General features: G+C 44.8%; 1 protein-coding gene across 1 annotated transcript in view; it reads left to right on the top strand.

Moving 5' to 3' along the window:
* Window positions 1-21,586, top strand: part of LOC149361706 (uncharacterized) — a 79,368-nt gene extending 57,782 nt beyond the window's left edge. The window contains exons 8-12 of the mRNA XM_089568130.1: window positions 1,579-1,659; window positions 4,979-5,202; window positions 10,756-10,837; window positions 17,460-17,589; window positions 21,274-21,586. Coding sequence (XP_089424256.1) covers window positions 1,579-1,659; window positions 4,979-5,202; window positions 10,756-10,837; window positions 17,460-17,589; window positions 21,274-21,586 — 830 coding nt within the window. The remainder of the gene's footprint in view (window positions 1-1,578; window positions 1,660-4,978; window positions 5,203-10,755; window positions 10,838-17,459; window positions 17,590-21,273) is intronic.
* The last annotated feature ends 711 nt before the right edge of the window (window positions 21,587-22,297 follow it).

Below are 22,297 nucleotides of genomic sequence, written 5' to 3' on the forward strand. Positions count from 1 at the left end.
AAATTGACTTTTACCACCACAAGTTTGGTCTCCAGCCGCCAACTAATACCACAGCTATCGGCTTCATTAGAGGAACACGTGGTCCGGAGACTTTTGTCCTTGACTGTACCTAGCAACCTGCCCACCGTGTCACGCCGCAGCTGAATTATTCATGAAAGGCCGCCCAGGAAGAGCAGCCTGAGTCGCAACCGAAGTCCCACCATGGCAGCACCTGCTGCAGGAGGATAATGGCACATCGCTTGTACGCTGCATCAATGCACCACAACTAGTAGAAAATTCCCAGGGATCTATGAATACAGAGAATGGCCAATTCCGCATATATGGACCTTAACCCAGCATCGCTGTCCGAAGTAGTGGCATCCGTAAACACTGGATCTGAAAAGCGGAACGAGTGGAAAACTGAACTGCTAGAGCACCTAATTCGCATTCGGCCTAAATGCGCAAATCGAAAATCGTTTTTTTTTATTTTTGATTTTACGGGCAAGGTTATAATGCGAAATTGATGGCCGTCAACATCCATGGTGAGGTGTTTTTATATTTTATTAATCGGCAACCTCGTTCGAAATATCGACCGCCCATAATACAAATTTGGAAATTTATTGAGGTGGCTTTCTTGCGCTGCATATTTAAAATGGCGTCGCTCTCATTTATGCATCAAATAGAGCCGCAGTTGTATTTTATGACGCAGAAGAAGTTAATTTGATGTCCGCGATGGTCCCGCGGGCAGCGGCGCCATGTTGTAATGTTAGTGCGGGAAAACCATCTCAACAGGCTTTCACATGCCTAGTTTTGACGCTCGATATTTCGAACGTTATTGCCGATTAAATAGTTATAAGCAAGGGTCAACTTCGATGTTGATGTTTATTTTTCAATATAACCTTGCCCATAAGATCAACAAGTTTTTTAGGTAACTTAACTTAATTATTTTGTTCATTATTCATATGAGTTTCGTATTGTCTACTTTGCTGTTCAATCCACCTCAACAGAGGTGGACTGACAGTGTTTAAAAAGAAAATCTTTTAAGGCTAAAACAACAAGTGTGTGTATACCGATATTTGTTTTTAATATGGAAGTAAGAGAGGGTGATATTCTACCTCACATGTTGAACTTGACATTGAAGAGAGATCGAGGTTATAATTTTACAGTTGAATTGTCAGTACCCAGCCAGGAACGCCTTGCACTTATCAATTCCGCTTGACCGAAAACTTGTTTTTGTACATGCGGTTACGACCGTCTACTGTGGATACCATGTATAGAAAGAAAATTTTACGAGAAATGAATTTTTAAAGGAAACAACAGCTGCTCTCCGCAAAATGGCCACAGACCAACCGGTACTTATTTTTCGAGACACCATTACGACGCTTATTTCCATTTTGCTAGGCACCTTGTTCAAGTACACGTCTGCGTACGTTCTAAACGCCATGAATATATACACTGTGTAATTTGTTCAATAGATGGTGTCTTGTGTGCGATGCAGACATTCACCTAAATTGCGCCAGGTATCAAGGCAGCGCTCGACAAGCATTGGCTTTTCACTCTGTGATGGAGGTGTGTAAAGCCGTCTCTCCTTTTGCTTAGGTTGCGTTAAATTGATCGCCGAAGACGTCGAGGGTGGCGTTGTTTCGTCTCCGCTCCTTCTCGTGAAGAGAGTGATTGACCGTAAGTAGAAAGCTTCAACAACTTGATGAAGCATTTCAACCGATCAGAAGCGGTGCCTTGCATATCGAAGCTGGTGGCTAATCTGTCAGCTGTTATCTTATTTCGTCTTTCCGGCGCTCATTGTGTTGAGCGTGCATAATGTTAGAATCCGGAAGAATAAACACACTTCGATATTCAGTTACATAAAGCTCTAACTTTATGAACCTCAGTCTAACGAATATCTCCATATTAAAAGCATCTCATGAATCACAGGCAGTCTATCCTTTCCATGTAATAATGGTTAAGAGTTAAGATAAATAAATTTCAAAATTTAAAATATTTGAGCTGAATGAACTCCGGAGCTGGACCTTGAGTATGCGTCATCGGTTAAACGAAGTTTCTCTGCCCACATCCCTTTCACTGCCCTTCAGATTCCTCTCCAATGGGCCACTAGCGTAGCATTGCTAACACGTATAGTTGCAATTTCTGAGCACTACATGAAATTTTGTCCTGGTTTTTGTTTCTTTTACATATTTCTTGCCGTACTCCTTTTTCGATAACCGCTGAGATTGGATGACACACTGCACAGTAGCAGCTCTGTTTTAGGGTGGAACAGAAACCCTTCTGCATTTCAAAGAAGCTTCATATCTAGCGGATGTAAACACGTGGAAGTTTCACTAGAATATGGCCTTGCTACACAAGTGCTGTCCGCGGTAGTGTAAAACGCGAGTATCGGAGAAGCAAGTTCGCCTAATCACAGCGAACAACCTTTCTATAGGGTACCAGGAAGAAAATTTCAGAGCCTTTATTTTAAACTGCTGGTATATGTAGGCAGCTGTTTAGTTTATAGCATCCTATCGCTTGTCATGCACTTCCTGCACATTTATGTGCAAAAGCACATAAAACGTTTTTGAAATCTCAAATTGCGTGGACAGTCTCGTGCTTGTGAAATAATGCAAGGCTTAGGCTCACGTTTCAAGTTATTTTGATTCTTTACGTCCCCTTGTTGTCCTGTCAGCACGACCTCAACCAATGCGTGGTTGCGCGGATGTGAGCCGATGACGTATGCGAAGGAGAAACAGCTTCATATTATTAATATTATTAGATATCGTGCGAGAGTATTCGGTTGTTTCAACATTTTACTAAGCGAGAATTTTTGCGGGGTCGCTTAGAGTTCAGACTTCTGGTTTTAGCAGGAAGTTTTAGAAATCCTCTGTGAACTGACCCACCGGCACGTTCGAATCTCATACCTCATGTGCGCGTGCTGTTCAATATAGAAACGCGGCATGGCCAGTTCTGCTTGCTGAGCGCCCCGTAGTGGCGAAAGGCTGCTTCAAACGGGACGTGTGCTATACGTCACTCTTCCCCTTCCGGATCGCCTTTGTATTTCCGCATTCGTAAACAAGAAGAGATGAGGCCTCAACACGAGGCCTTCGACAGGGTTTCACCACTTCCGTGCCGAGCACTGCACTCTGAGTTGTCTGTTGAGTACAAATGAAGCCAGATGTTTCGCCCCGACAGTGTATTTTTGATTGGTGAAGAAGATTGTCTCCGAAATGCTGCCGAACGTTATTTAAGCGGGAAGGCAGGGATTTGAGCACGGAGGAAGAGGAAGCACCAGGGCTATGCAGCCAGCGACCTTTAGCTCCTAAGATGTCACGCACCTCTTGATATACAACTGAATGTTTGGTTTTTTATCTTATTGTTAACAAATTGTAAATGATGTTTATTATCGCCGTACTGAATAGGAGCCAGTAATGCATGTTCCTCATCAACTCCTGCTCATATTGTACTTCAATCCGGCGGAACTACAGCTCGTACACGAACAATCAGACTGACACAATATGACACAATAGGAACAATCAGACTGACACAATATGACTAATTCACTAAATGTATTGAGTGCCAAGAGCAACTATCTTTAATAGCTAATTTTTTTTAATCGGCTTCGAAAAAGGTTGTTCGAGAGCGACACATTTAATGCAATAGTTTATGCATTTTGGAAAACATTGCATAAGAGTTGCTTGCAGTCATGGAGTTGCATTGGAGTTGCTTGCATTCATGAATGCTGCATTCATGCAGCATTCATGGAGTTCAGCTAATCCTTTACCTAAGGCAGACAAGTTAAAACGTATCCTAAAACAAAAAGGCCTTAATCTTCCAGATATGTTAATCTGATGTCTTGCTGATTACCTGACCAATAAAGTATATCTTAGTTCAGCTGCCTACAGCAGATCAATTTCTCTTCGAATCCTCTCGGTCTGACCCCAAGGAAGTCCCCTGAGGCCTTTACTTACTGAGCTGTACATAAATGATTGTCAACGTGGTTGCCAGTGCAACACAAATTTCTTGTGCGGCTGATGAAAATTAACTGAAGTCTAGACAATATGCTTGATTGGTGTATTGAGTTTCCTATGGTCGCTAACCCCGTCAAAATTGTTCTTCAGACAACACTGTAAAAAATCCATCAAAGCATGCGTATCAACTCTGATTATTACCACTGACACACGTTAATAGTTCGAAGTACCTAGTGTAGCAATCACTAAGGATCATTCCTGGAACTTGCTTATATACATCTCTTTGTCTTCGGTCCACAAGCTGTGCTCTATGAAGCATAAATGGAAATTTTCTCCCAAATGTGCAATTTCAGAAATATTACACATATACAAGACCGAAACTTGAGAATGATCAAGAGTAGAGATCCCTATTTTAAACAGAACTGTATATAACTTGAAGGCGCTCAAAGGAAAGCTGTTCAAGTTAAAAATTTTTTTTATCCTCCTGAGCTTATGGCAAGTAACAATATTAAATAACTTGAAGTGCGAAGCAGGAAAGATGCCTTAGCTTAATCTATTCACTATTTAATCACTAGTTACTATAAGACCTTTCCGTATACTTATCCCTTCTATCCACGCGCCATACTCTACATCATAACACGCACTTTCTTACACCACAATGTTCGAAAACTGACTGCCATAAATACCTTTTCCGCATGCTGTTTCCGATTGAGACCTCATTACAGCTTAGTCATGGTTCGAATTGCAAGGACTGATTCATTTTCTCTCACATCTGCTATGTATTCTTGTATGATGTCTTAAATAATGTGCTCCTATCCTGCTTGGACAAAGTTCTGGTTTGCAGTACGCAATAAATAAACAAAATGAAAAAATAAACCATTCCGTATCTAAGCCGCAGTTTGTATCTGACGCCCGCATTGCATGACACATACTTGTTTTGCCATTGCTAACAAATATCCTCCCCCCCCCTCTGCCCCCCCCCCCCCCCCCTCTCCGGACTCATGAGTCCATAATGAGTGATTCGCGTCTTATTTTGTTTGCAGACATTTCCAAAATGAAGGCGACGGCAGACAAGACGAGAACGACGGCGCATGAGCTGGCCGACCTCGTTTCGAAGCTTGCTGAGAAGCTCACATTCCCGTCGACAACATCCAACGTGGCCAAGGTCACCGATAAGTGCATCACCCTAGCTCCGAGGCCCGTGCCGTGTGAAGCCGTCCTGAACGCCAAGGCGCTGCTCAATGCGCAGTCCGGCTACCTCCCGCTGGTGCGGCTTAAGTCACTGATCTCCACACGTTCCGCTTTTTATTTCCTTTGTTTGACTCCATCTCGCGCTGTAGGAAAGGCTACTGAGGACGCAGTAGCCGATTATACCTCGAATAAATAGCTTGAAGATAATAAATTGCTGCGTTACACAATGAGGGATGTGCAAGGAATCTAATTTAACAAGAGGATGGCTCCTAATCGCGAAATTACCGTTGACCGAACTTTTAGCCAAGCATATGTGGAAACTACAAATCTCCAGTTTTCGTTTGCAAGCAGCTCTCAGCATGCCTAGCATTCTTTTCAGCGCCTCTCCTTCTTGACGCGAAGGCAGGGTGCTTTCAAACGGACTTAATTACCATAGCTTCTGCACTAATAAATGAGGAAGCAGGGGGCGAATGAGGGGCACTTTAATTATGCTGTGTGGGACACACTTCTGCAGTGCAACTTGGTACCGAAAGGGGTGCATGTGTTTGAACTGCTTCAAAAGAATTGTAATCAAACATTGATGCGAAACCGATGTTTTAGTAATATTTTTCTATTTTATTTAAAGTATTTTGGGTTCAAAAACAGACAAGAGTTTTAACAAATCGAAAATGTTCATGTACCGCACTCTGTTGTGCACAATATTTCTATGTGTTTGAGGTAGGCTGTATGAACCGCAGAGAGCAATCGATATGAACGGGCAAATAAAATGTTTTTCAAAAAACATTTGCGTACAAGGCACATGTTGAATTCCTGATGAGTACTTTTGAGCAGACATGCTCCTGGGAAAACACCGTTGAGCTGTTCAATTAGCCCTTTAATGAACCAATTTTACCCTCTTTTTCAAGGAGCTGAGGATTTAGGCACCAATTCATGTCGCACAAATATAAGTTTGGTGTAGAAACAAAATTAGTTTTTTTTCTGCAACTACACTGTGAAAAGTTTATTCAGAATAGTTTCTCTTCATTATGCTCAATCTGCTGCTATTCAAAAGCCACTGCCACACTACCTGAATGCTATATGCAGCTTTCTTGTCCACTTGTGCAGTGATTAAAAGAACACATATGTGGCATTACTATGTCCTGTTGTCATGCTAAACATCACCTGTCGCTGTTGTTCGAGAGGCACGTTGGACGGCTTGTCAGCCAGTTTCATTCAGTGCACCCGTTTAGCAAAAATGTAACAGGAGTAACTTGTTCTAATTGGCATTATGAAGTTCGAAGGCTGTTTGCCTTACAACTCATTTAGTATGGACTACAAATATTGTAGTACGCGAGAAAAAGAATATTTCAGTTGTTGCTCCTGAGCAACGCCGGGCGTTAGAGATAAAGATAGAAATAGCAATAGTAGCCAGAGTGTAAGCATCTCTGACAAAAACCATCAACTTTAACGAAGACATTATGCCGATGGTCTCGTTCTGATTAAGGAATCATAGTGCCTACATCATGCCTTGCGTACCGCCAAAATAATATGTAATCTCTGCAGTAAAATAAAGTAAAGGAAAGGCAGATGTGGCTGACTTGATCTGCCACACTAAATATTTGTTGCATTACTAATTCCACAGAGTCTAGGAATGGGAACTCTGAAACTTTAAAGGGTGCTATTCTGGTTAGCTGCTTCGTAAGATTCTTCCGGCGTGAGGGAAGCTACCAGTAAAGTTTTCCGTCTAAGTACTGTACAATCACTGAGGGCCTCGTGACGACTGTACTGCTTGCAGAAATGCTTCTCAATGCCAACTGCTGCATGATGAAAACCACCAGAAAGTCCGCACATTTTTGTGCGGTATTGAGTCTGATCTGTGTTTGTGTACTTTGATAGAACGTAATGAAACGCTTCAAGAATAGAGGAGGCAGCTGAAACCGAGCATCTGTGTCGAACACAGCTGTGGGCTTGTGATCTTGGGCAGACCTTTGCATTTCTTACCCCTCCTTGAAATATATGCCCTAGATTAGATTTCTGACATATTTACGCCGTTACCTCAGGGCAGTAAGAAAGCAGCTATTAGGTGGCTTCTTTCAGAATCACGGAGGGCCTGTGATACAGCGGCAGGGGCAAGATGGCCATCAAACACGGCCGACCGCATGCCTAAGCCGATTGCTTGTTGCTTTACTCGCAGGAGCGAAAAAAAAACGCAGAGAACAGCGAGCGCCCAGTGCGGTCGGCGCAGACTCTTAGCTTCGATGTGCCGCTGCGGTGGCTCAGTGGTTATGGCTGTCGGCTGCTGACTCGAAAAACGCGTATTTGAACTCAGCCGTGGCGGTCGAATTTCGATAGAGGCAAAATTCTAGTGGTCCGTGTCCGCGATGTCAGTGCACGCTAAAGACCCCACGTGGTCAAAATTGCCGGAGCCTTTTACTACGGCGTCCCTCATAGCAATAGTTTCTTTGGGACATTAAAGCCCTATAAAACATAGACCAACCCATAGCTTCGTGACCTGGACGAACCAGGAGAGAAACGGGCTATTAAGGCTATGTAGGTGCTTTGAATGCAGAAACATTTCTCTTATCATGGCCTACTAGTTAACTTTTCTTGTTTATTAATTAGTACTAGTAGTTAACGATCACTCTCAAAGGCCTTTAGAGTAATGGCCTCTAAGGCCGTTACCTTTTGCGGTCTTGTGCATGCACTTCCAGGCACCTTTGTGCGGTAGCGGTCTTGGTCTAAAGGAGATGGCCTCGACTCAGCGTGAGAAGCTCAGCTAGAAACCAGCTACCAAAAGACAACGGGGGGGGGGGGGGGGGGGGGGTTGATATGGTGTCCAGCTTTCGCCGGTCTCATCCAGAGATTGGGAAGAAAGTTTATAGAGCAGGACAGTTTATACAGCAAAGAGATGATACAGAGGAATTCACAATCACTGGTGTCAGCACATGCAAAACGACTACAGTACGATGCAACTCATGAAAAGTAACACTCGAGGGAGACTACAATAGAATAGTAACCTCGCACCTAAATTGCACTAACACAAGAGGGAGGTAACAAAACAGAGCACAATTTTTGCACCGCGCGCTGCGACAGCCCGGCAACCGGAGGGTCACGGCGGAGGCGTCCCGCAGGCTGGCGCACGCTGCCTCGCAGGTCTATGGCTGGACAACTGGTGTTGACCCGGGAGACAGTCGGGAGTGCTTCTCTGAATCTTAAACGGCGGTGCGGGCTGTCTGACAGGGGTCAACGCCCTTCATGTATCGGGGTGTGCCGCGTCTGTTCGTTATTCGTGCCAAGGAAGGCACACAGATACACAGAGTATTAAGTGTACAATGTCCTTCTGATCTCGCGCTCGGTGCGCGTACCATTGGCCAGACGTAGAGTCCAGCTTCCAGAATGTTGTAGCTCTTTCTTGCGATGCGGCGCTTCCGACGCGCTTCCGACGTGAAGGTATCACTTAGCACGCTCAAGGCTACGCTTTCTCCATTAGCAATGCGAAGCATTTTCTCCAACCCTCTCGATTTTTCACGGCACGCGCGGACATGCTTCCTATGGCGCCGCGTCAGCTAGCAAAGTGAAGGGGACAGCAAACGAGACAAAGTTAGGCGCTCTCGGGGGTTCTTTCTCCACTGTTCTAGATTTCGCTAAAGCGCGCGCTGGAGATATTGCTTCCGCGCTGCGCCGGTGTTCCGAATGTGCTCTGAATTTTCTGAGAAAGCAAGGACTTTAGGTTAAAAGGCCTTAAGGTCGAAGTCATAAAATGGCGATGGCCTTCACGTCAAAGGCGTTTTCCTTAATGGTCTTCCCTTTGGTCCAGAGGCTTTTGGGGGTCTCTCTATGCATTGGGTCCTCTGTTGGCTCTTATGGTTACTATAGCAGTTCTGGTGATGCCTGTCATTCGAATTTTCGGACAGTTGTGTCTGCCAACGATACCGAGCTTCGTTGCTGGTGAGCCAGATAATCCTTTCGCATTAAAATCAGTTAGTTGCTACGTTTTTGTTTTGCTTTGCAGAGGTTCTTTTCTGCGGAAAGTGCCTCATTGCCGCTTCAGCGATGTGAGCGCATAATTGCGCGCGTGAAGGCAAGTTTCATGCGTGCCGCGCGGGCGAAGCTGCTTCCAGCTGTCGCTGTTCAGATTGCTGGGCGTGACTGATATGTGTTCATTCATTCATTCATTCATTCATTCATTCATTCATTCATTCATTCATTCATTCATTCATTCATTCATTCATTCATTCATTCATTCATTCATTCATTTTATTTCTACTCTTGCCATACAAATTACCAAAACACTGACTGAACCCATAGCCAGAGGCTAGTGTGGAGTTCAGAAACAAAATATATGAAGGCAATGACACAGCACTTGTGAAAAATGAAAAGCACAAAATCACGGCGAAAGACCCAAATACATCATACATCAAGGAAAAAATAAAAGGAATGTTGAATTTTCATTACACGTTGGCTTCATCGTGACGTCGTTCTTGAATTCGTGCAGCTTATAACGTTGGTTGGAGGAGCCACTCGACCTAGCCATGTGCGGTGCTGCATTCCGTCTTAAGTGATGCTGTTATGCTTGTCTCCTTTACCGCCACCCTAGTTCACCCCAACTGTCCCCTTTGGTGGCATTTTGTGCATCCTATCAATCAAAACACACTACACTCTACATTCCTTGCACTCGTGCTCGAGACAGTATGCAGAAGTATCGATCCTCAGCGCAGAAGCTGAGGTAAATCGAGGCAACACTGTGGCAGCAGTAGAGGTGAATTTCTTTGCATTAGTAAAAGGAGGGTGGATCAATAAACCCCATATTTCTTTGGTTCACGTTTCACTGTTGCCGTATACAGTCAAATGCCGTGAAAAAAAGTGCCACCATCATTAAGTTTGCAGTTCAAATTTGGACGTACACACACAAAAAACCTGTTTCACTGCAAATTACAGCTCACCGAGCATTTTGGCAGGCATTATTGTACTGCTTTCTGGTCAGAACAAGTAATTTCGGCAAATCAGCAGTATGTTTTGTTCGTGAAACATCCGATACTGGATTCCCAGTTTCTGCAGCTTGCAAGACATCTAGACGGCCGTACTGTCTCATTAAAACGTACCGGATGCCGCATCTCCTTCCGTTTGGTTTGGCTCAGCTGTTGATTGAAGCGTAGCGGGCCGTGTAGGTTGCCGGGCTCGCGTCAGACTCAGCCTCGTGAAGGAGAATCTGTGTTCAAATGAAATGGAACGAGAATTTCAGCGGTATGAGTATCGATTTATCCATCCATCTTAATATCCTTTGGGAGGCCATTTTAAGACGGAATAAACGTGGAACAAATTCTCGGGAGGTAATTACTGTACGTTTCAAGCGCTTCAATATGTAAAATATACATACAGTTCTCAGTATTCGAATAAAATGCCATTGCGAGCAATTTGAATGCTTTAAAATTAATTGGTTACATAGCTTCGGGCTTGTTTCATTTTAGGGAACTTTCACTTTAACGGACATTCGTGTATGGTTGTCATAAGCTTAAGTTTATTTCATTACAGCGTGCAAAGCACTGCGCTGCTGTATACACGAGCTGGGGCCGCGTTCTACGAGAGATGATAATGTCTCAATAGAAAACTCTGAACCACATGCATTCTTGTTGGCTTGTGTTACTTGCAGGCATCTGGGATCCTCGATGTTGTCAACAAGTACGCAGCCACGCTCACGGTGACTGACGCTGGTCTTCAGCAGCTGCAAGCAAGTAATAACCCGGTGAGCGGACAGGCTCGCTTTAGTGAAAATGACAATGATTTCGGGAAAGTCAGCAAAAAGCACTTGAGCCTTCCCTTGTATAGCTTCAGTGATTGCCGACCGTAACTATACCATACTTTACACATCAAAATGGCATAATTCTCCACTTTAAATGGTTACAAATGGCTAGTAAAGTTTATACAGCCTTTGATTGCGTTTCAAATCTGCCTTATAACTAAGAGCGCAAGAGCAGCATTCTAGTGTGGATGGCTTTTCCAAGCCAGTCGCCTTCGGTTCACGAGATTGGTCAGCGTGTAGGGTGTCGGAATCAACCGACGCGCGATGAACATGATAGCAATTTTAGCAAAATGGAAGTACTGGAGCTCACAATAGCACGGTGTGAGGCTAGTCGGTGCTGCATTCCGAAAGAAAACAGCGCATGGAACAAGGACACAGCAAGAGGCGCACGCGACCACTCTTGTGCGCCTCTTTCTTTCTGCGTCCTCCTCCTACGCACTGTTTTATTCCGATACGAAATACCAATTTGGCCCTCATGTCTTAGAAAGCGCAGAAGTTCTCCCTAGAACTTCATAAAGTAAGAAAAGGATCACGGACTAGGGATATGTGAAGCCCCAGGTGTTTTTATATTGTGCCCGAATGAGCTTGTAGACTTTTTTTTACCTTCAGTGAACATATGACGGCTGATTGAGTTCACTGTATAAGCTTATTCTGATGGTCGGTATTAACTTAATGTTAGACATCAAAACGCATTGGCACAGGAGGGTGACACGTTTCAGCACTAACGGTTCCAATGGTCCTGTCTATTCATGAATGAAGACAGATCTACCCTGAAGAGCAGGTTCATTTCATTTCTTTGCAAGAATCAAGTGACATCGACTATTTAGGCGTAACAACCACGAATATTCTATATTGTAACACCTGTGCCAAGCAGTTCCAATCAAATGTTTTCTGGGAGTAATGCTCTTCAAGGTATAAACATTGAAAGCGCCTCATGAAGGTTAACGACTTTGTTACCTTTGCACTATAAGTCCTAGGCCCTTTTGCAAGGCATATTAAAACAAACAATGCAAAGCCTCTTAGAGGATGCGCTACAAAGAATTGCCGCAACAGCTTGGAATCGGGCTATTAACTGAACCCCGTGACACAATCGTGAGCTCCTTATTTTTTTTTCAATTCGGAAGGGGCTGTCAATGTCCGCTATTGTTCTTGAGCAAGGGAAGTAGATGGCATGTAGAAGCCCAGTGAATGCAAAATCGCGTTGGGTATTTCTTGGGATGGATATAGTTGGTTAAAAGCTTTGCGTAGTATATTGGTGCCGTAGATAGTAGTATAGATGCATAATGACGTTCACACCTTGGTAAACTATAAGTTGCCAGTGTTACTATGTAATGCTCGGGTCCGGAAAAAGGACAGCCATTGTCAAGTACGTGAGCATCGCTTTTGATGCGGGTGAAGCAAAGAAACCTGTAAGCCCACTTTGAAGTCACAGTCATCGTTAGGCTGTTGAAACCAAAACCGAAACGGTACGAAAAATAAATTCGATTATAATTTTTTTAGCGGTCGTAGGACAACACCACGTGTTAATCCATCTGTATTAATGCCTTACGCTTTATCACGAAAAGAACACGCACCCAGAAGGTTGGGGCCCATATTATTGTTAACTTTTATAGCTAGGAAATGCCAATCGTTGATATACAGGTGCCCATTTTCCGGGCGAATCTCAGAGGCTAGGCTACAACAACGTCCACTTCGAAACAGTGACCACGGAGTTTGTTTAGGTGTGAGACGTCACTAGTTTGCATCTAGAGACGGGAGATTTTTTAATGCAATTTTCTGAACAACGAACGTCTTTCTCTGCCGGGCCGACATCAAAATGCCAACGAAGTGCTATTGAATTAGTTTTTAGTCGAAAATTTATATGAGCAATGCTCAGTGCCTCTTTAGGCTCCATATACCATACCACACAGTGTTAAAGGATTTAACGTCACTGTCACTTCATCTCTCCCATGCAAGATATCACTAGCAAATTCTTCTCAATCCCAAGTAGTGGAGCTAGAATTGATCGATATTCAATTCAATTAATTTTTATTTCACCAGTAGACAGGGCGCCTTTCTGGGCTAGCAGATATAAAGCATAGCTTCAGTTGGTGTACTAGGCAGCCTGGATAAAATTTAGTACAACGGATGAATACAAATTAGCCGTATAATAGTCAGTATAAGTAACAACTTTTTGTACTCATTCAAGCAGAGCTAATCGTAGTCTTCATAGTATAATTAATATTACCAATGATGCATTAGACATAAATATTTCAAAGAAACTACAGCAGACACTTATATGTATATATATGCTTCGAGCATCTCAAAGTTACGAAATCTCAAACCTTACGCTGCGGATTCCTTGTAAGCAGAAGTGTACCTGTTCGTGAGTGTCTTGCATTTAAACGTTTCTTGTGGCTCAGTTCGCTCTTGTGTTTCTTACTATTTTTAACTCTCTCAGCAAGGCCAGGTGCCCTCCTCAAAGGATACATTTCTTGAAGCCGCGGAAAAAAGTGTTGCTGGTGGGTACCAAGACTTCGTTTTCCTATATTTGCCTCGTGTGGCATGCAACCGTCTCTTACTGAACCTGATAGATTACACCTTGGAGAGCAATGTATTGAAACAATGTCGTAAATTCTTCGTCATAGCTCTCTCTAGCTTTGCTCCTGCAAATTAACTTCAGTTGTATAATTGGTTGCTCTGGCTGTGTGACGTTATATTATCTGCTGAGGCAACGCTTCAGTGGAGTAATAACTGAAGAACAATTGCTCGCACAACGTATTTACGGGGACGCAGCGAACGCTTAGAAAAGGCATTATTCAGTCCGCTGTACAGTTCAATGCAAGCTCTTTAAAGATTTCTTTATGTACAAAGCCAAACTATTTTCACACAGTGGTTACGGGAGTCCGACAAAACAGAGAGATTTATTGCAGCCATGAGCAACTAACTTTACCTTAACCGAAGTTGTAGTTATCGGTATCCTTACGGTTTTCTGTATCCTAGAGGTAGGGTGAAAGGCTTCCAAACGAATCTTTGTATTGGCTCACTTGTTCCCGCAAAAAACTTAACCGCTTGGCGATAGCCACATTCGTGTTCGGTGGTGAACCGCCGCAACTTCCGCCAGGGCTGAATTTAAACCTGAGGAAGTTTCAAGATAAGGCGCAGAAACATTTACTACAGCCTCGATTAGCATAGAAGCAGTTTTTCGTGACTGCAGTCATTCCAAACAAATATGGTTGGCTCTTACGTCACGAATGAAGTTATTAAGCCACGTGCCACCTGCGTTTAGCATAAAGAAGCACTCATTAAAAAAAGCATCGTGCCAGTATTCCCATTTGTTGCCTTTCTCAGTTTGTTCACGGCACGCCTGAGTTACTATCTCTTCCAAGCTGGTTCTTTGTGCAGCCTACCGCACTCGCTCAACTAGCCTGCGATGGACCCTTGTTTTTAGCGGCCGATTGTGTGAAGACTTGTCACTCGCGCTGTCATCGTGATAAATACGCTTGGGAAACTCTATTCTTCCAGAGAGAAAGAGAATTTCGGAGAACAGATATCGCCATATCTTTCAAAAACGTTGGGCGTCGGTGAACAGCTTGAAATTGGCAACTGTTTGCTAGGCAAGCAGAAGAAACGAAGGCTATGAAGCTTAAGTACAGCAAAATGACAACCCATGTTTTCCTGATTCCTTCCTTTTTTCCAGCAGCGAATGATAATCGCCCCTTTTCGACGCTCCAGAAAGCTATAAAGATTTGGCAGACTGCGTACCTCTGCTACCAACCACAAATAGCGTATGCGTACATGTCTCTAAAGAGTCCGGTACGCCCACGCCTTTGCCTTTGGGATCATCTGCACATCCACTTTTGCCGTCTCATTGCAGAGGTGTACAATAATGCTATCCTAAACTTCTCTAATCGCGGCTTTTAACTATAAGTTTGAACTCATCTTCTAAAATACGCCAGGCAGATTCCTGGCCATATTGAATTTTCTCGAAAGGAGCAAAATTACGCTTGCGTCAAACAGGCGTGCTTCGAGATCGTCATTTAATGCGAGCCATCTCACTCGAAGATCACTAAAGTCAACCGCCCTCCTCACACCGCCATTTTCTTCGTGCGACACTTCCTCTTAAAGGGAGGTATTTGAGATCCATAGAGAGCAGGCGAACAAGGACTCTCTTCAAACACGGATAGTTGCACTGACCTCAGTGTAGACTCTGGGCCGGGTTGATATAGCCTGTGTTTTTTTTTTCTTTCTGTTTGGTTGCCACCGCACAGCAGTGTTACTCTCAGGTCCCAACGAACACGAGGCAGGAGCGATGGCTGAGATTATGACGAAAGAAGAAACGAATAAGAATGCAGTTGAGCTGTAATAAATTGGTCTTTTCGAAATATAGTTTTTTCTTCTTGAACAAAACGGAAGCTGGTACACAGGTTCATCCGTCAGAAGGGGCCATCGCTTCCAAGTGCACTCTGGAAGGTAGTGTAACGTGCACCTCCACATCGGTGGATGTTCTATTGGAGCGCAGCCACGCAGTGTAAAGTGGTGGGGTATAGAAGCTAGCGAGAGGGCTAGCTGTACGATCGGAGTGCAGTTTTTCTCAACTTGCCATTTGCAAGCTGAATTATAGGACCGCGCCTAATCGAAGATTTCAATCTACAGATCTGCGTAGTGTTTTCAGGAAGCAACAGACCTCAAGAGGATGACGCTCGTATCTGGCCTGTCTGAGGCATGTCAAAAGCTTTCGAAAAGGACATAAATGCTAATGGATTCCAAATTCGGAGGTGCATTGAAGGGTCCCTCTGGTAGCGACGCATCAAGACGAGTGAAAGTTGGCAAGTTCCTAAATCTCCTCAGAGCGGCACGGCCGAAGGATATCGTTTTTTTTTTTATGGGATGTCATACGGATGTCCATGAAGGCGAAAACGGTACGACGGTTTCGGCGACGTCGGCGTCCGTCTGGTGTGTCTACCATCTAAGTGGTGTTTAGAGGGATTTGCCTCTTTCTATCTTTCACCTGTTAACCGTCCCCTATCCTCGTGCCCATTTCCCCCTGTGCACATTTAGGGGAGAGGAGAGAGACTCCAACTAAGAATGACTCAGAAAAATAGAAAATGACCAAGAAGAAAATGACAACAGCCGCGCTGAGTGCAAGCCGTCGAGCCTCCCGATTGGCTATCTGTATAAAAGTGAAGCTTGTGAGCGCAGTTCCTGGCAGAGCTCGGGAAGAGCAACCTGATCGAGGCTGCTCTTCCCGATAAACCTCTCGCGATGAATCATTAATTTAACTGCCCCCTGCCACGTTGTGCACTTTGCTCACAATCTGGAGAACTTGATGTGGCACGTCACAAGGTAGCCCACCTGCCGCCTAGGTTGCTCCTTTGGACATTTTTCGTGGATTTCTTGCTGGAAACATTGTAGAGTTGTGATTTTTGAGGTAACTGCAAAAGACACATATAAAGTAGGGCCGAGTGACCCTCTTTGCTATCTGGGCATGTTCGCAAAGTCCCATTCACACGACGGACGAAATCGGTTTCGTCCGAGTGCGGACGCAGCACCACGTGACCTGACGTTACTGGCTCCGCCTCGTCCTTAGTCAGCGCAGGCTTCGCAAGCCAGAAACGGCCGCACGGGGGCGCGGGTTGCACACAGCCGCCTGAGCTGCACTCTGCTGGGTTTTCAGAAGTACAACTCTTAAGACTGTAACCTCATCTCAGAGCGAGCTCACCGAATAACCTCAGTTAATCGAATTTTCGCTTCTCTTTTGATAGGATGGCAGCGCTTTTGTGCGTTTAAATCGGTGTAGTTGGCGCGGTTCCACCGCCTGCCCATTTACCTAGTGTTGGTGGAGCTGTGGGGTCCGGCACTTGCCACGCTTTTGGGAGTAAAGTGCAAGGAGGGCAGTGAGAAGCAATGAAAGGGCGACGTCGCGGAAGGGAGAAGTTTACCACAACTGGCTTTCCTGCCCGCCCGCCCGCGCCGTCGTCTACTCTCTCCATCCGCCATTAGCATGCGAGCCGCTGCCGCCCGAGATGGAGGCGGAGCCAGTGACGTCGGGGGACATAGAGCTCTGTCCGTGGTCGGAACCGGTGATTTCATCCGTTGTGTGGATCGGCCTTTACAAACATCTGATGTTTTCAACGTTTTCATCCGAGAGGACCATAATCGTCATTGAAAGGGTTAAACGTTTCCAAAGTAGCGGTTTCAAGGAACGCAGCGTCAATGCGTTGTCCTGTGTCGGTCTGCGCTGGCTATGAGCGTCGAGTGTCATTCACATCCGACCTGTTCCTTTGTTGTACACAAACTACTGAAGGTATAGAGAGTGGTGCATGGACAACGCCGCATGGCACGCAATGCGTTGTGCGTAAATAGCGCCTAGCCGCTATTATCGTGCTTAGCTCATGCAACCAAGTGCGCAATAAAAAACAAATGAAACATGGCACATATTGGAAGCGTTAAGACGAAAAAGCTCAGCCAAGAAAGCTTTGCCTTTGGCGATGTGTGCCGTTTTAGATGAGTGGAGGCCGCTCATTGTTGAGTGCTCATAGCACTAAGGCGTTTTTAATTTAATCAACACGCAGCTGCCAAAGCTCAGCTACAGGCTCTGGGAGACGACCTCGCCAGTAAGGCCAATCTCGTCTACATCGATTCACTCGAGTACCCACAGGACACGTTGAAAGCCCTCGACAGGCATGTAGGACGTCGCTACAGGTGAGCGCGCACATTTTCCGCCCTCAACTGCCAACTCAACGTCCATTAAGGGGGGGGGGGGGGGGGGGGTGTTCGATGGTCCTGAGCTTTAAATGACGAGTATCATCATTCTACACCATGAGCAGCCCAACTACGCCCCCTGCAGGACTATGATGGCTTCCACACGCCTCGAGTTAATGCTGTTCTGCGCCGGCTGTGGCTATATTATCAATTCAAGCGACAAATTTATGAACGCCGTCTTGACTTCAAACCTACTGCGTTTGTCTAAGAAATATTTGTGAACTGCTCGCATTACATATTCCTATGCACACTAAGAGAGATTTAATGCATAGAAAATGCATTTTTCACCAACACCGATAGGAAAGTGCTTCTTTTCTTTCTCTTTGGATTCTTTGCAAGCAGTATAATAACGACAGTGTCTGCACGTCATTAACTACCAAGCAGCGCAAGGACGGTGCAGATTTGTTCTAGGAAATTCTCTGGCCGTTTGTACGCTGTGCGCAATGATCGCAAATGTACGAAAAGGGTTGAAGAGCGCTAATATTCCTGGACAAGATTCGTGATGTCCAAAAAGGAAAAAATTTTGGACCTCCCACTTTGTTGTTCGTTGTTTACGCGCTATAGTGCCCATTCAAGCATACATAGAGCCTCCATAGATTTCAAGAAAGCATTCATTCAGTCGAGAATTGGTTTGGTTTGGTTTGGTTTATGGGGTTTAACGTCCCAAAGCGACTAAGGCTATGAGAGACGCCGTAGTGGAGGGCTCCGGAAATTTCGACCACCTGGGGTTCTTTAACGTGCACTGACATCGCACAGTACACGGGCCTCGAATTTCTCCTCCAAAGTCGAGAATTGAGCACTACTTTAACACACTAGAGAATATATACTGGGATTGCGCAGCCACCAGAGTACCGCACAGAAATAGGAATAGAATAGTGCAAGGGGAAATCTCTGGGCGCTTATTACCCCATGGTCACAAGAGGCATTCACAACCTTAAAATCATTTCGCAAATCCTAGGCGTAAGATTCAGTTGAGAACACCTCAGTAACCTTCCGTTTGCTTATCTCAGCGCACTGCTAAGTAATAAGGCATTTAACTGCGGTGTATGATTCGGGGCCTAAACATTCAGAGTAGAACGGTAGCCATTTTAGTGTTGTATCATTCTAGGAACGCAGAACACAGGACACACATCCCATAGAGGCCGTCAAACAAGGTGTTTTGCTTTTTTTTTCGCCGCGTATGCGAGTATCGCGCTAATCTACTTCTTTATAACAATTAATTGTTATAAAAAAAAACAAAGGAATTGCTCGGCACTAAGGGAATAGAAGAGCAGTTAATGATAGATCACAAGTTAATTGAACTTGCGAGTGAATACGTCTATCTATACCAAGTAATAGCGGCATATCGTAACCATGTGAACGAAAATTGCGAGAAGATAGTTATGTTGGAGTGAACCTGTGAGGTGCGCTCTTGATGCGACAAACAATTCTGTGATAGCCCTCAGGAGCAAGGCGTATAAAAGTTCTACTTTACCAGTGCTTACTCAAGGGGCTGAAACATAAAAGCTCGTTTAAAGAATCTAAATTAAGACGCTGGACAGCATTACGTGGTAGCGAAAGTGATTTAATGGAGTCAACATCAAGAAACTAACACCGTGAACTTAAGGGAAGGAAACGCTATTCGGGGGCGGGACAGGCTTATGAGTGCAGGCAGAATAAGAAAACGACGACTTGGCCACGGTTTCCCAGGCAAGGGCTAGTAGAAATGCAGTGAAAATCCCATTGTTCTCAGTTCAAAGTAGCCATGTATGGCTGACTTTGGCAATAATGACTGCCTGGTCGTTTTGCCCCTTCCATCACTGTAGCTTCCCGTACGATTGCTCATTTACGTCCGCACGGGCACAGATGTAAAGAGAAAAGTTAATAATGGCGGGCGAAATAGTATACGAAGAAATGAAGCTCCGTGCATCCTCAAGAAACAGCGTCTGCGAACGAGAGCAACACTTGTTTCCTGTGGTTACAGCGGCCACTATAGGTTTTAGTGGCTGTACAAATAATCCTAAGCATTTCCGCAAACAAACCCTCCAAAACCTTGAAATAACTGGTAGACGAAGTTACGCGTTTTTCAAGGCTGAGGAGGTGCCCGTAATAATGACATTAAAATAATGTTATTTTACGAAAATTGTTTCAGAAACTTGACATTGCAGGGATCAAAAGAGGTCAGTGAAAGGAGGGGTGTTCGTGGTGCGGGCTTTCTGAAACCACTAGGAAATGTCTTTCATTTTCCTCAGAATGATTAACACAATTAGCAGAATGATTAACACAACCCTCATGAGAGAATTTTACTTAGAAGTAAGCTAGGACATGACTTACGGGAGTCCACAAGCCGAGAGAGCGAAGAATGTGCTGTTGACACCTCCTATTTGTCAGCTTTATAGATTGGCAACAAGGAATCATGCCATAAGTAAATCGTAAATCTAGCGAGTGTTGGACATAAACTAATTATGTAATGCGGCTCTAGGGCGAATAATAGAAGCAGAAGGGATATGGAATGAATTCTGATACAAATTCCACAAAACACAGCGAAGCATGAGCGTCAAATGGAACTTGAACAAGAAAACACGCACACGCACGCACACACACATGCACGCACACGCACACCCCAGTGTATGAAATCCTCTAGGGAGAATACAGACGAGGTTGATAAGCACTTCTAAAGCACAGTGTTCGTGTCTTCGATGTTAGATAACATTGTTCTAGTCCTGATCTTTCTGTGCTTAACATGGTATCATTTTGCACTTCGCGTTTCATTTTCCTTCTTGGCGTTTCATCTGATGCTGATTTTGCGCTGTCGACTTGCTTGATACTGCTGCTTTCCTCAGCTTCACTCGGATAACTATTCTAAAGATGAAACGGCCCATGCAAACTATTGTAGGTGCCTGTCAACTCATCATGCGAGTCACAATCTACATGAATGAACCGGATGAATGCGTTAGTTCGCCTTCGGTTTCCATCCTCCAAAAAGAACTGGGTTTCCTTGACAGGTAACAGGTTGGGTGGCTTCCTTTTGACGTTCTTTTTCTTCCTTTGTCTTGTGGTTTTCATGCTTCCACATGCGTTCGACGGTTTTTAACACTTCTGGTATATGTAGATTGTGACTCGCATGATGAGCATTGCATAAGGTTTAAAATCTGATTTCTGTACATTGTGACTCGCGTATCTTTCCTGTGCATATCTTTCCTGTATCTTTCACAGTTAGGTGTTATCTGTTGGTTTTCATTCATCCTTTTGTACCCGATTGTAAGATCACACGTGCCTCGGTCTTTATAAAGCCATGAAGTTTCAAATAAAATTTTAGTTGCAAGTACCGCCCTGTGTCGTCTTCTTTCTCTGTCCCGTGTCCGCTGCGGTGTCTAGCTCCTTCATGTCTCACCAACTGGCCTACACATCTACCCTCCTAAGTTATGTTCACACCGCAATTATAGATTAGATTCTCGCGGCAGAAAGGCGATCGCGTCATGCCGAAATACTGGTGACCACAGGACATAAGAGCAGCAGAAGACCTTGATGATATAAAACGCAATGAATCAGTTAAAGATGTTGCTATGCCTCCTCTTGCCTGGAGGATGTAGCGCGTCTCAAGCGCAACAAGCAGCGTCAACCTTATTCGGGCTGGGCGCGCAGGAAGGCAGAGATTTTCATATTGGCTTTCGTCGGCGGCAACCTGGCGCTAGTGGGCGTGCTGTTGGTCGTCGTGATCCTCTACGTTTGCGGCCTCCTCATCACGGCATGGGGCGGCGAGGAAGGCTGCTGCAGCTTCCGGTCGGGTCGATGGTGCTTCTCCCTGGGCGCCTGCGTCTTCGTGCTCGTTTTCGGTGTGGTGGCTGTGGCCACCACTGCAGGCATGGCGGCCGCCTTCCTGGCTACTAGGTGTGCCTGCGGCCTGGCCAACAACCTCGGCTCTCCAGCGCTGACTGAACCGATCAGGTGTGTCTGAAGTCAGAGGCAGTGAAAATTTACAATCATTTTGTCAGCCTCAGCATAACGACTCTGTGTATACACCTGCCTGTTGGTCCGCCAGTCTATAATAAGTCTGTTTGTGTCTACATGTTTCTTTGCGTTCTGGCCGAACATGGTAGAGGTGAACTCAACGTAGTCGTCATTCCTGTCATCCTATCTCATCAACACCAAACTTTGCCAGGACAAACTTTTTCAAAGAGTCATTCTGTCGCCTACTGTTTGAGACAAACAACATTCCTAAAGACTGTTTCTGGCCTTACTGAATATAGAGCTTTACTGAATGCTTTCTTTAAACATTGAATATTACGGAGCACGAATGCACTGCATTCACTTTTGGCTACTATAAACATTTTGCTTATAGCACTTGTGCTCATAGACAAGTTTCTCGGTCTCCGCGTAGTAAAAAGCGTTGACGTGACCATGCGGCGGGCGCCTACTACTTCGTGATCATGTGATATACTACTGCTACTAGGTTATGTGATCTCGTGTTTGAAAGGCAAAAAACGTAGCGCAAAGAGGCGAGGACACAGAAAGACAGACAACACTACCGCGCCGTGTGTTGTCTGTATTTCTGTGTCCTCGTCTCTTTGGGCTACGTTTTTTACCTTTCAAATATTTCATTTCATTTCATTTATTGGTTTTGTTTGGCCAGTACAGAGACTGCAAACAAGGGAGAGCAAGCTAAAGG

This window comes from Amblyomma mixtum, chromosome 2 (assembly GCF_055824585.1).
Source record: "Amblyomma mixtum isolate Tamu chromosome 2, ASM5582458v1, whole genome shotgun sequence".
Lineage (NCBI taxonomy): Eukaryota > Metazoa > Arthropoda > Arachnida > Ixodida > Ixodidae > Amblyomma > Amblyomma mixtum.